At 39.9% G+C, this 12,604-nt stretch overlaps 2 protein-coding genes across 2 annotated transcripts in view; one reads left to right on the forward strand and one right to left on the reverse strand.

The window, feature by feature from the left end:
• Window positions 1-10,723, forward strand: part of LOC122941936 (zinc finger protein 436-like) — a 60,144-nt gene extending 49,421 nt beyond the window's left edge. The window contains exons 10-11 of the mRNA XM_044299433.1: window positions 5,971-6,073; window positions 7,341-10,723. Of these exons, the coding sequence (XP_044155368.1) occupies window positions 5,971-6,073; window positions 7,341-8,344 (1,107 nt within the window). The 3' untranslated portion in view covers window positions 8,345-10,723. The remainder of the gene's footprint in view (window positions 1-5,970; window positions 6,074-7,340) is intronic.
• The window catches only part of LOC122939925 (zinc finger protein 501-like), a 551,407-nt gene that overhangs the window by 295,847 nt on the left and 242,956 nt on the right, over window positions 1-12,604 (reverse strand). The window lies entirely within an intron of this gene.

The raw sequence follows: 12,604 nt of genomic DNA on the forward strand, positions 1-12,604 counted from the left end.
GACCCCTCTCTAGTCGCTATAGCCTGTAATATTATTACCCTCCAGAAATACATCCAGGCCCATCTTAAACTCCCAATTTTCTAAATTTTTTAATACAACAAAACAATATTCAGCAGTTGTCTGATGACAATTTTCAGCTTTTATTTTTTTTTTTGGTTTTGTTTTTTGAAAAAAGGCGCAGTTGAACAATGTCCAATATAATCTATGTATCTAGGTATATAACAATATATGACAATTCCATTTAAAAGTTACTAGAGAGGGGTTGTTGATCCAGGTAGTTATTCTGATTTCCTTATTGGAGTCAGGAAGTTTTATTTTTTTCCAGCTGACACTGTGGAGACAGTAAATGACCACACAGAGCCCCCACCAGCATTAATCACATAATTTCTGCCACCACTACTCCTACCACCTAAGCCAGCCCTAGATCTAACACCGCTTTTGAGCCTGCACCAACAGAGTCCACTACTATGCTATATGGCAACGATAACATAGACCAGTATGTCAGGTTAGCTAAACTAGTCTGTATTGAATCGAATTTTTGTAATAACATTTTATTTTTATTTTTTTAATTGCCTAACCACTGCGGCCAAACAATATATATTACCGATGCCGCTGAAAAATTCTCTAATTGTACACTTTCATTTGGGGGACGTTTTTTGGGGGGGGAAATGGAGCAATTGCACAACCTGTGTGACCAAAATATCCCTGCTGGTGACTAGGTAAACAGTAAAAACCGCTCATTGTGCACTTAACACAAAGGAAGAGGAGGCAGTGGTGTGACTGCATTGTGGACAAAAAAAAAGTCTACACACCCCTGTTAAAATGCCATGTTTTCTTCATGTAAAAAAAAATCGGACCAAGAATAATAATTTCAGAACTCTTCCCACATTTACTGTCGCCTATAATCTGTACATTTCAATTGAAAAACAAACTGAAATCTTTTAGGGTAGAAAATTAAAAACAAAGGACTTAAATAATAATATGGTTGCAAAAATATGCACACTGTTAAACTAATACTTTGTTGAAGTACCCTTTGAATTTATGACAGAATTCAGTACTTTTGGGTAGAAGTCTATCAGCATCTAACATCTTGACTTGGCAATCTTTGCCCACTCTTCCTTGCAAAAGCCTCCTAATCTGTCAGATTGCAAGGGCATCTCAAGTGCACCTAGGTTTTCAATTGGATTCAGGTCTGGGCTCTGGCTGGGCTATTGATCTTCTTTTGTTGATGTTGAGGAATGTTGTGGGTCGTTGTGCTGAAAAGTTAAATTCATCTTCAGATTTTTGGCCCAAACGCCTGAAGGTTTTGTGCCAAAATTTACTGATATCTGAAACTGTTCATACTTCCCTTGACTAAAGCCCCAGCTTCAGCTACAGAAACACTGCTCCAAAGCATAATGTTGCCTCCACCATGCTTCACTGTGGGTATGGTGTTCTTTTGGGGATGTGCAGTGTTGGTTTTGTGCCAAACATACCTTTTGGAATTATGGCCAGAAAGGTAAACCTTGGCCTCATCAGACCATACCACGTTCTCCCACATGCTTTTGGAAGACTTGATGTAGGTTTTGGCAAAAGATAGCTGGGCTTGAAAAATACAAGAGATTGTTGTCACGTGCAAAACACATCCATTACTTGCCAGAAATTCCTGCAGCTCCTTTAATGTTGTGGTAGGCCTCTTGGCAGCCTCCTGGACCAATTTTCTTCTTGACTTTTCATAGATTTTTGAGGGCTGACCAGCTCATGGTGACTGTTATGCAACCACAAACCACAATATTTTAGTTTTCTTATTTTTAATTTCCCCCTTTTAATGATTTGGTTTTCGATGGAATTGTACAGATTAAGGCCTCTTTCACACGGGCGTCATGTTTTTGGGCCGGATAAGATGTGGGTGCGTTGCGGGAAAATGTGCGATTTTTCCGCGCAAGTGCAAAACATTGTAATGCGTTTTGCACGCTCGTGAGAAAAATCGTCATGTTTGGTACCCAAAACCAAACTTCTTCACAGAAGTTCGGGTTTGATTTAGGTGTTGTGTAGACTGTAATATTTTCCCTTATAACATGGTTATAATGTAAAATAATAGCATTCTTAATACAGAATGTATAGTACAAGAGGGCTGGAGGGGTTAAAAAAAATATAAACAATAATTTAACTTTCCTTAATCCACTTGTTCGCGCAGCCCGGCTTCTATTCTGTCTTCATCTGTGAGGAAAAGGACCTGTGGTGATGTCACTGCGCTCATCACATGGTCCGTCACATGATCCATCACCATGGTGATGGATCGTGTGATGGACCATGTGATGAGCGCAGTGACGTCATCAAAGGTTGTTTTCCTGTGCACAGCAAAGATGAAGACAGAAGAGATGCCGGCTACACGAACAATTGGATCAAGGAGAGTTAAATTATTGTTTATATTTTTTTAACCCCTCCAGCCCTATTGTACTATGCATTCTGTATTAAGAATGCTATTATTTTCCCTTATAACCATGTTATAAGGGAAAATAATAATGATCGGGTCCCCATCACGATCGTCTCCTAGTAACCGTGCGTGAAAATCGCACCGCATCCGCACTTGCTTGCAGATGCTTGCGATTTTAATGCAGCCCCATTCACTTCTATGGGGTCTGCTTTGCGTCAAAAACGCACAAAGAGGAGCATGCTGCGATTTTCACACAACGCACAAGTGATGCGTGAAAATCACCGCTCATGTGTACAGCCCCATAGAAATGAATAGGTCCGGATTCAGTGCAGGTGCAATGCGTTCACCTTGCGCATTGCACTCACACGGGCAAGATTTCACCGTGCGGAAGAGGCCTAAGGGTCACGGTGAAAGTGGAAATAAAACTGAAATAGTTTGTCTCGGTCTGATTTTATTATTTCTTTTTTTACATGAAAACAACTAGTCATTTTAGGAGGACTTTTTATATCCACTGAAAGGCCTTATGCACACGGGCAAACCGCAGATCCGCAAAAAAACAGATGCCGCCCATGTTGCCTTCCGCAATTTGCAGAATGGAACGGGCGCCGGCAATCTAAATTCCTGTTCTCCTCCGCAAAACGCGGACAAGAATAGGACATGTTATATTTTTTTAGCGGGGCTGTGGAACGGAGCCACGGATGCGGACAGCACACTGAGTGCTGTCCGCATCTTTTGCGGCCCCATTGAAGTGAATGGGTCCGCATCCGAGCCGCCAAAACGGTGGCTCGGATGCGGACCCAAAAAACGGTCCTGTGCATGATGCCTAACTGGGAGTTTTGAAGCAGGTTTTTAGGGAGCATATAGCGCAATGGTTTATTGTACACATTTTAATTGCAGAAGCTTTGCAACAGGCTTTTGGCAAAAAAAAGGCACAATCTCTGTGACCAAAAGATAAAATACAGGTATTCAACACTTAATAACTCTAGAAGCTTTGCAATATGTTTTTAGGAAAAACATGATGTAATTGCTCAAAGTCTGCAGTAAAATATACATGCCTGTGACTCTGGAAAATACACTTATTGTATACGTATTGATTGTAGAAGCTTTGCAGCAGGTTTTTGGAAATGAAGGCTGGCTCCTGCACATAAAAACTGAGTTCTGTTTTTTTTTTTTTTTTTTTATTGAGGTGCAGAGCAACACAGTCTGTATATACAATATGTGAACAGTTCCAGCCTTGTACCAGTCACAGTACACTAACTCAGCCTGTACTATCCCTACTGCTAAAACCTGTCTATCGAGTAATTCAATCTACCTAACTAAATATGTATTTCCAATCCCTTTATATTGTTTTGTTTTTAATTGCTGTGTCTGTAAGGCCAGGTTCACATCTGCATTGTGAACTCCGACACTGTGATCTGGTCGCTGTATCTGGCATACATGACTGCTTTTGGCCGGACAAATGAATGCTACACGCAAGATTTTTTGTCCAGCAGTTTTTTGACATACAGTTGCAAGAAAAAGTATGTGAACCCTTTGGAATTATATGGTGTTCTGCACAAATTGGTCATAAAATGTGATCTGATCTTATCTAAGTCACAACAATAGACAATCACAGTCTGCTTAAACTAATAACACACAAATAATTAAATGTTACCATGTTTTTATTGAACACACCATGTAAACATTCACAGTGCAAGAGGAAAAAGTATGTGAACCCCTAGACTAATGATATCTCCAAAAGCTAATTGGAGTGAGATGTCAGCCAACTGGAGTCCAATCAATGATATGAGATTGGAGGTGTTGGGTACAGCTGCCCTGCCCTATAAAAAAACACACACCAGTTCTGGGTTTGCTTTTCATAAGAAGCATTGCCTGATGTGAATGATGCCTCGCACAAAAGAGCTCATAGAAGACCTACGATTAAGAATTGTTGACTTGCATAAAGCTGGAAAGGGGTATAAAAGTATCTCCAAAAGCCTTGCTGTTCATCAGTTCACGGTAAGACAAATTGTCTATAAATGGAGAAAGTTCAGCACTGCGGCTACTCTCCCTAGGAGTGGCCGTCCTGTAAAGATGACTGCAAGAGCACAGCGCAGACTGCTCAATGAGGTGAAGAAGAATCCTAGAGTGTCAGCTAAAGACTTACAAAAGTCTCTGGCATATGCTAACATCCCTGTTAGCGAATCTACGATATAACACTAAACAAGAATGGATTTCATGGGAGGATACCACAGAGGAAGCCACTGCTGTCCAAAAAAACATTGCTGCACGTTTAAAGTTTGAACAAGAGCACCTGGATGTTCCACAGCAGTACTGGCAAAATATTCTGTGGACAGATGAAACCAAAGTTGAGTTGTTTGGAAGAAACACACAACACTATGTGTAGAGAAAAAGAGGCACGGCACACCAACATCAAAACCTCATCCCAACTGGGAAGTATGGTGGTGGGGGCATCATGGTTTGGGGCTGCTTTGCTGCGTCAGGACCTGGACACATTGCTATCATCGAAGGAAAAATGAATTTCCAAGTTTATCAAGACATTTTGCAGGAGAACTTAAGGCCATCTGTCCACCAGCTGAAGTTCAACAGAAGATGGGTGTTGCAACAGGACTACAACCCAAAGCATAGAAGTAAATCAACAACAGAATGGCTTAAACAGAAGAAAATACACCTTCTGGAGTGGCCCAGTCAGAGTCCTGACCTCAACCCGATTGAGATGCTGTGGTATGACCTCAAGAAAGCGATTCACACCAGACATCCCAAGAATATTGCTGAACTGAAACAGTTCTGTAAAGAGGAATGGTCAAGAATTACTCCTGACTGTTGTGCACGTCTGATCTGCAACTACAGGAAATGTTTGGTTGAAGTTATTGCTGCCAAAGGAGGTTCAACCAGTTATTAAATCCAAGGGTTCACATACTTTTTCCACCTGCACTGTGAATGTTTACATGGTGTGTTCAATAAAAACATGGTAACATTTGATTCTTTGTGTGTTATTAGTTTAAGCAGACTGTGATTGTCTATTGTTGTGACTTAGATGAAGATCAGATCATTATTACCAATTTGTGCAGAAATTCATATCATTCCAAAGGGTTCACATACTTTTTCTTGCAACTGTATATGCCGGATTACAGCCGGATGCCATTACAGTGAATGCAGATCCGGCAGTGCATGGTGGTATCTGGCTATGCCGGATATAGTGAACTCCGGCAAATTTGATTTATTTAGAATCGATTCACTCATTCCTTTCCACCAGTATTATATGTTTTATTCTTGTATTATAAGAAAGGTGGAGATGGCAGGAGTACAGCTGACCATAGACATTACATGTTGTCTGGATCTTCTCACTATTTTCTGGCTGTGGAGACTGCTGGTCGGAATAAGGAACCAACAGATTGGATTTATACAGGAGACCAGCAGATATTTGGGTCAGATAACTCCTGCTGTCTGGTTATTTTTGGTCATTATTCTAATTACTGATCTTTCCTGGTAATATAAACATTCCACACGACTTCTCCAACCATCTGATGACTTTTACAATATTTGTTTCTCAGCTTTTGGATCCGGGAAAAGATCTGAACATTATATATGTTACAGAGCCATATGAGATGGATGCTGAGCAAAGTATAGAGGACATTCCTACAGGTAACCGCCCAGGTGAATAGTAACCACTAAATAAAGCAGAGAAGACTCGTACAAAATTGCACAAATACAGATTAAATATCAATAAAAAGGTGATAACACATGCTGAGCATTTATAATATAGATATAATTGCACATGATAATCCACTCCAAAGCAATGGCTTCTTTGTACAGGATCATATTGCTCCTACTCTGCAGTAAAGTGCATTTAGCTCTCATGGATTGCGTAAGATGGACACCACCTTAATATCACTCACAGGTCCCTTTATGATTCTCCAATGTGCATTTCACTAGAAAAGAGAAATGATAGACACACTGAGACACAAACCTATGAAGATGCTGGCTTCTACACGGAAGTGGAAAACTGCAATAAAACAGCCTGGTGACCTAACATGATGCATAATCTACTGGTCTTGTCTCTGAGGCCTTGTAATTTGTATACGGGGGATACTATATCTCCTTATGGAGAGAGCCTAAAGGTGGATTAATACCTTCCAATGAGCAGCAGATTGTCAGGAAGTCGGCTCAGTGGGTGTGAAGCACTGCATTTACATGCATCAATCATCTCCACAGTATGAGGATGAGGGGTGGCTATTGCAATCCCTTCTCCTCATACAGAACCATTGTTTCTGGGCAGCAGATCACTGTTTAGACTGCAAGATCTGTTGCCCAGAAATGATAATTTAGGTGCCTGCACCAACAACAGTTTTACACGATGAACGAGTATTTTGCTCGTTCATTGCGTGATCTGCTGCACCTTTACACAGGCAGATTGTCCTTAGGGACGTTCATACCCAATATTCTGCTTGTCTAAATCCACCTTAAACGGCGTGAGGAGTCTTATAGGCCAGTCAACGCTCCTTCCCTCTGATGGCATTACAGGCAGAGCTTGCTATGAGTTCATTTGCATACCCTCTTCCCAGAATTCCATAGGAGCAAATATGGCCTATAAGACTCTGTACGCTGTTTAGGTGCTCTACTTAAGGATATGTAGTATACCCCCAGCACTGATGAGGGGGCAGCCACCCAAAACAGCTGTCTCCAGATAAGATGCTGGCTTAATTATTATCCAAGTTGTGCTCAAGGCCTGCTTAAAAGGTCAAACATTGACTTATAGGATAGCTACCTTACATCTGGTGGCATCAGAGGATGAGCTTGCTAGTAGCTCGTTTGCATTCCATCTTCTTGTGATTTATATAGACATTTTGTAAAGAAATGTTCAAAACTATTAATATAATTTTAAAGCTATATTATTCAAAATTATATTTTTTATTCTTGGCAGATAACCATACCAGGAGCCCAGAGGACCATGTAATATCTTCAGATTTTAAAGCAGATGATTATGGCATCACACAAGATACATATGAAGAAAATGCTGTTATCCTAGATGTAGCTTCCATCCTCCACCGCAAACATCTGTTATCTGATGCTTTAAAAAAAGTTCAGTCTTCTGATTCATCATGGACTTTAACACATAATATAAGTCAGAGAAAGGGTAATGGACATGAAAGACTGCACATAAAGGAGAGGCCATTTCCATGCCCAGAATGTGGGAGATGTTTTAACCATAGATCAGATCTGGTTAAACACAAGAGAATTCACACAGGAGAGAGGCCGTTTTCATGTACAGAATGTGGAAAATGTTTCACTTTAAAGAAAACTCTGGTTACACATCAGAGAATTCACACAGGGGAGAAGCCGTATTCATGTTCTGATTGCGGGAAACGTTTTGCTTGGAATTCAGATTTTGTTATACATAAGAGAAAACACACAGGAGAGAAACCATTTTCATGTCCGTATTGTGGGAAACGTTTTAACAAGAAATTCGATCTTGATACACATCAGAGAAGTCACACAGGGTCGATGCTATTTTCATGTTCAGAATGTGACAAGTGTTTCAACCAGAAATCAGATCTTGTTAGACATCAGAGAATTCACACAGGGGAAAAGCCATTTTCCTGCCCAGTATGTGGGAAATGTTTTACGCAAAAATCAACCCTTGATAACCATCAAAGAATTCACACAGGAGAGAAGCCATTTTCATGTTTACAATGTGGGAATCATTACAGTTCTAAATCGACTCTTCTTATTCATCAGAGAGTTCACACAGGGGAGAAGCCGTTTTCATGTTCAGAATGTGGGAAATGTTTTACTTGGAAATCTGATTTTGTCAGACATCAGAGAAATCACTCAGGGGCGAAGCCATTTTTGTGTACAGAATGTGGGAAGTACTTTGCACACAAATCATATCTTCTTAAACATCAGAAAACTCACATGGGGCAGTAGCCATTTTTTTAAGCTAATTTTATTGACAAATCGACAATTGATAAAGTGATGTCATACAAGAGAGAGGGAAAGGAGCTACAAGCATTAAATGAAACTTCTGTAATTACCAATAAGCGTCTGTTATCCAAAAAGCAAATAGAATCCAGATAATACACCTGTATATCCACCATGTGCAGAATATATTTCATACTACAGTAAATAACTGCATCTAAAAGTTGTTCCAAATCATTACAAACATTTGCTGTTACTTTCAATTCCTGTTTGGGCCTATCATTCTTTATATGTTAAGTAGTTGCCTTAGAACCTATGAAGTTGTGGGAAAGCTGGGAGGCAGTTTGGAGGAAATTTATCTTCCCCATGTGCAAGTTTTCTGGTCTCGCGGTGCTCTTTCTGGGTACTCGGGTAGGCTTACCAGGGTTATGCCTTGCACATGTAAGGCATTCCTGTACAAATTTTTCTCAGCCGTATTCTGGGGCAAACTAGTTCTGTAAAACTATAGCCCTTGAAGTCATGGACCACTGACTGGGATAGGGTGACCATCATGGAAAACATACAGGGCAGACGGACCTTAGTGTGTATACGCCAGGACCCTCCTTCTCCTTGTATGGCACCTCCCTCTGTCCACACCTTTTTCCTTGTGAGGGGATGTCTGGTTCTGGAGGGTCCGTAGCACTTCTACTTATACTGTAGGCAGGGCCAGCCCCAGGTTCACGTGGACCCTTGGGCGATAAAGCCTCAGTGGGCCCCCTTGTGGCATTTTGCACAACACATGGGGCAAGAAAACTGCATGTATTATATATGGTGCCAAATACAATAGACAGAACACGCTACAGAGTGGATATATTTGAATCAATCCTTATGTCCCTACTTTTATTTTATCTACCCAGTGTTTTAATCCCTCATGTCTACTCACGGTATTCTGTTTTTACTGTACACCCTCTAAAGAGAAACACAGACATTGAATATGAAAATATTTTATTTGGACATACTGTAAAGACAAAAAAAATTAGAAAAAGTACGAAAGGAAGTTAATGCAGAACACTATGAAATGTCTTGTTGGAGTTCATCTATTGATGGTTCAGAACTTTTTTGGCAGAAAGCAAAAGTGGTACTTTGTGTAAATCAGTTAAAATGTGTTTTTTCAGCTGCAAAAATGTATTACCTGATTAAAATCTACACATTCTGCTTCTTGAGATTCGATTGAAAGAACCGCCAATGCATTTAATCTGTCTTGCGACATTTGGGACCTTAGGTAATTTTTAATTCGCTTCAATTGACTGAAGCTCCTTTCAGCAGATGCAACTGATACAGTTAACAACAACTGCAATGCCAAACAAGGTTTGGGAATGCCAGATTAAGTGAGTGGGAGAATATACTGTATACTTTAAAGTCTCCAGTGGGCGTAGATGTTCAGGTAACATCCTAGCCAGTGTCTTGATCTCCTCAAGCATAACTTCTCCATCAACTGCTGGGTCAGAGAATTTTAAACACTGGAGCTGTAAGTTAGACAAGTCAGCGGCTTCTTTCTTAATGTCCTATAGAAATCCAAACTTGTCTGTAAATGTTTGCAAAAAATGGAACCTTATTTCAATTTCACCAAGGACAGTTTCAAGCAGAAGCTTGAAGAATATTTCTTCAAATTCTTGTCTTGCATCTAAAAATGATGTTCCACTTGCCTGCTGGCATGCTGGTTCTTGACAGTTTTGGTCACTGCATTGCCGAGTTTTCTTTCTAACCCTGTGTGTCGGGTATTCAGTAGGTATATCCAGCTTTTCCCAAATACCTGATGCCTTACATTCAGCTTGATACCTTGTATTCTTTAAAAGTTGTGGTAATAGGTTTTACAAGTGGAATAACACTTGAAACACTTTGTTTGTACAGCCAGGGTAATTTGTTTGACCTGGAGGAGAATGTCATACCATACCCATAAAGAGACAACAAAGGGGTATGTGCATATGGAATCAAATAAAATCTTTGCTTCACTGTATGTGTCACTGGAATATTGGGTACCATGTAAAAAACTGATTCAAGGCGAGCACACCATCGTGTCTGAGACAGAGCTTTAAGTGTCAGATGTGACAAATGCTCTGAAGCCACTTCCCACCTCTTAGTTGCTCCAGAGAAGAAGACATAAATGCGATTCAACAGATCATAAAAATGTTTTGCTTGGCTTGAGCTCTTTGAAGCATGCACTATTACGAGATTCCAGTTATGTGGAGAACATGGTGCAAAGAAGGCATGAGGATTTTTTTCTAAAACAATTGCCTTAACTCCTTTGTATTGTCCCCTCATATTAGTACCATTGTCATAGCACTGACCTCGAAGGTTTGACACACACAGTCCATGTTGTTCTGTCAGTCTTTCCAAAACAACACTTGCAAGACCTTTTCCAGTTGTATCTGTGACAGCCAAAAATTCCAGAAAGCTTTCCTTGACTCCCACTGTTTTGCTAACATCATCGATGTCCACATATCGCAGCACAAGTGACAACTGCTCTTGTTTGGAGATGTCTGGTGTGCAGTCTACAATGATGCTAAAATATTTAGCTTGTTTCACTTTTTTTATGATTATTTCAATCACTGCATCGGCAATTAAACGCAGAAATTTGTTTTGCATATCCTTGCTCAGATAATGCGCATTGGTTCCTTCTTTGGCACGTTGCAAGTGTTCCTTCAGAACCAGATCAAATTCAGAGATCAGCTCCAGTAATTGGAGAAAAATACCATTATGTTCTGTGAACACAGTATCTGATCCTCTGAAGGGCAGATAGTTTTTTTTGCCATCCAGTGAATTACTTTCAGTAGCCACAACAATACTTTGCGCCATCTTTGTTCTTCCAAATCGAGTTGTCGACGCAAATCTTTGCTTGATTCCAGATCTTTTCATTTTGCATAATTAGACAGGTGGCTGCTAGATATTTCGTGAGAATGCAAGGATCCCTTACTACTGACATGCTTCCAGTCTCTAAATCCATTTGGGCTTGAGAAATTCGATTTAGCTTCATTGTCGAATAGCCTGCAACAAAAGCAATATATGGATTCTCCAAGCACTGAGTAAATGAGCCAATCTCGTGGAACCTTTTTCCTACTACCCAGCAATCTGTAATAATGACCAGATGAGAATCTTCTTTTTGTACCATCTGGAAAATCTGTAAGTGGAAATTCTTCCAGCTTCACTTGTTTAGGGCCCCTTTTGATAGTTTGGCATCTCAGTAGATCAGTGATTACATCAGGCCATTCTGCTGGATCATCACTAAGCTCTGGAAGAGGTCCAGAATGACGGGACAAGGTTTGCTGGTCTGGACTTCTTCAATGCTCGAACATGCTTCTTGAGAGGTATTGACACTTGGTTGGTAGCAGATATAACTTCTAGTAAAGTCCCTGCTTCATGTGTGAGACAATTTGTAATGCCATTTGGCAACACATAGCTTAATTAACCCTCTAATGTAATTTTTTTATTCCAATATGTGTTCTTTTTAATTTGTCATTATTATACAATAAAAAAAGTAATGTACTTCTTTGAAATTGGCACAAATGGATAAAAGAAGGTTCTCAAACACCATAAATACTTGTCAACCGAACACTTGCTCAGCCAAATGCCTCCTGACTCCAGTATGCTCATGCATGCTATGCTGAGCATGCGTGTGTTTTAACTATGTAAGATTCTGTCAGACAAAGGAGAAGATAGTATCAAGCATGACCAAATTCAAAACAATTAATCTTACGTCTCCCGAACATCGTGAAGTGGAAGGTTGGGAGGCCCTACATACACATAAGATAGTATTACGTATAAGATTGGAATGACAGAATGACAACCCCATTGTTCACTTAGTAAGGGCTCATTCAAACGTGAAATACAGCCGTTGTTCGGGCCATATTTTACGGACGGCATACAACGTCATTGAATTTAAGTCCATGTGAAAAAACTCGCCGCCTGGCTTATTGTGATCTGTATTTTACGGATCAGAATAGTGTTTCAATGCGCAGTCTAAGGAAACCTTAGACAGCACATGGACGCAAGTGGGTGGCAGCTGAGCTGTGTGTTTTTTTTTTTTTTTCTCTGGTACGTGCAAAACGAATAAACAATATTATAATTTAGTAGTGTTGATCACGAATATTCGAATTTTTATTGCGAATATAGGTACTTTGAAAATTTGCGAATATTTAGAATATAGTAATATATATTCGTAATTTCGAATATTCAAGATTTCTTTTATTGTGAATTTTCGTAATGCAAATTTTTATCGAAAATTTTTCAATT

Source organism: Bufo gargarizans, chromosome 6, assembly GCF_014858855.1.
Source record: "Bufo gargarizans isolate SCDJY-AF-19 chromosome 6, ASM1485885v1, whole genome shotgun sequence".
Taxonomy (NCBI): Eukaryota; Metazoa; Chordata; class Amphibia; order Anura; family Bufonidae; genus Bufo; species Bufo gargarizans.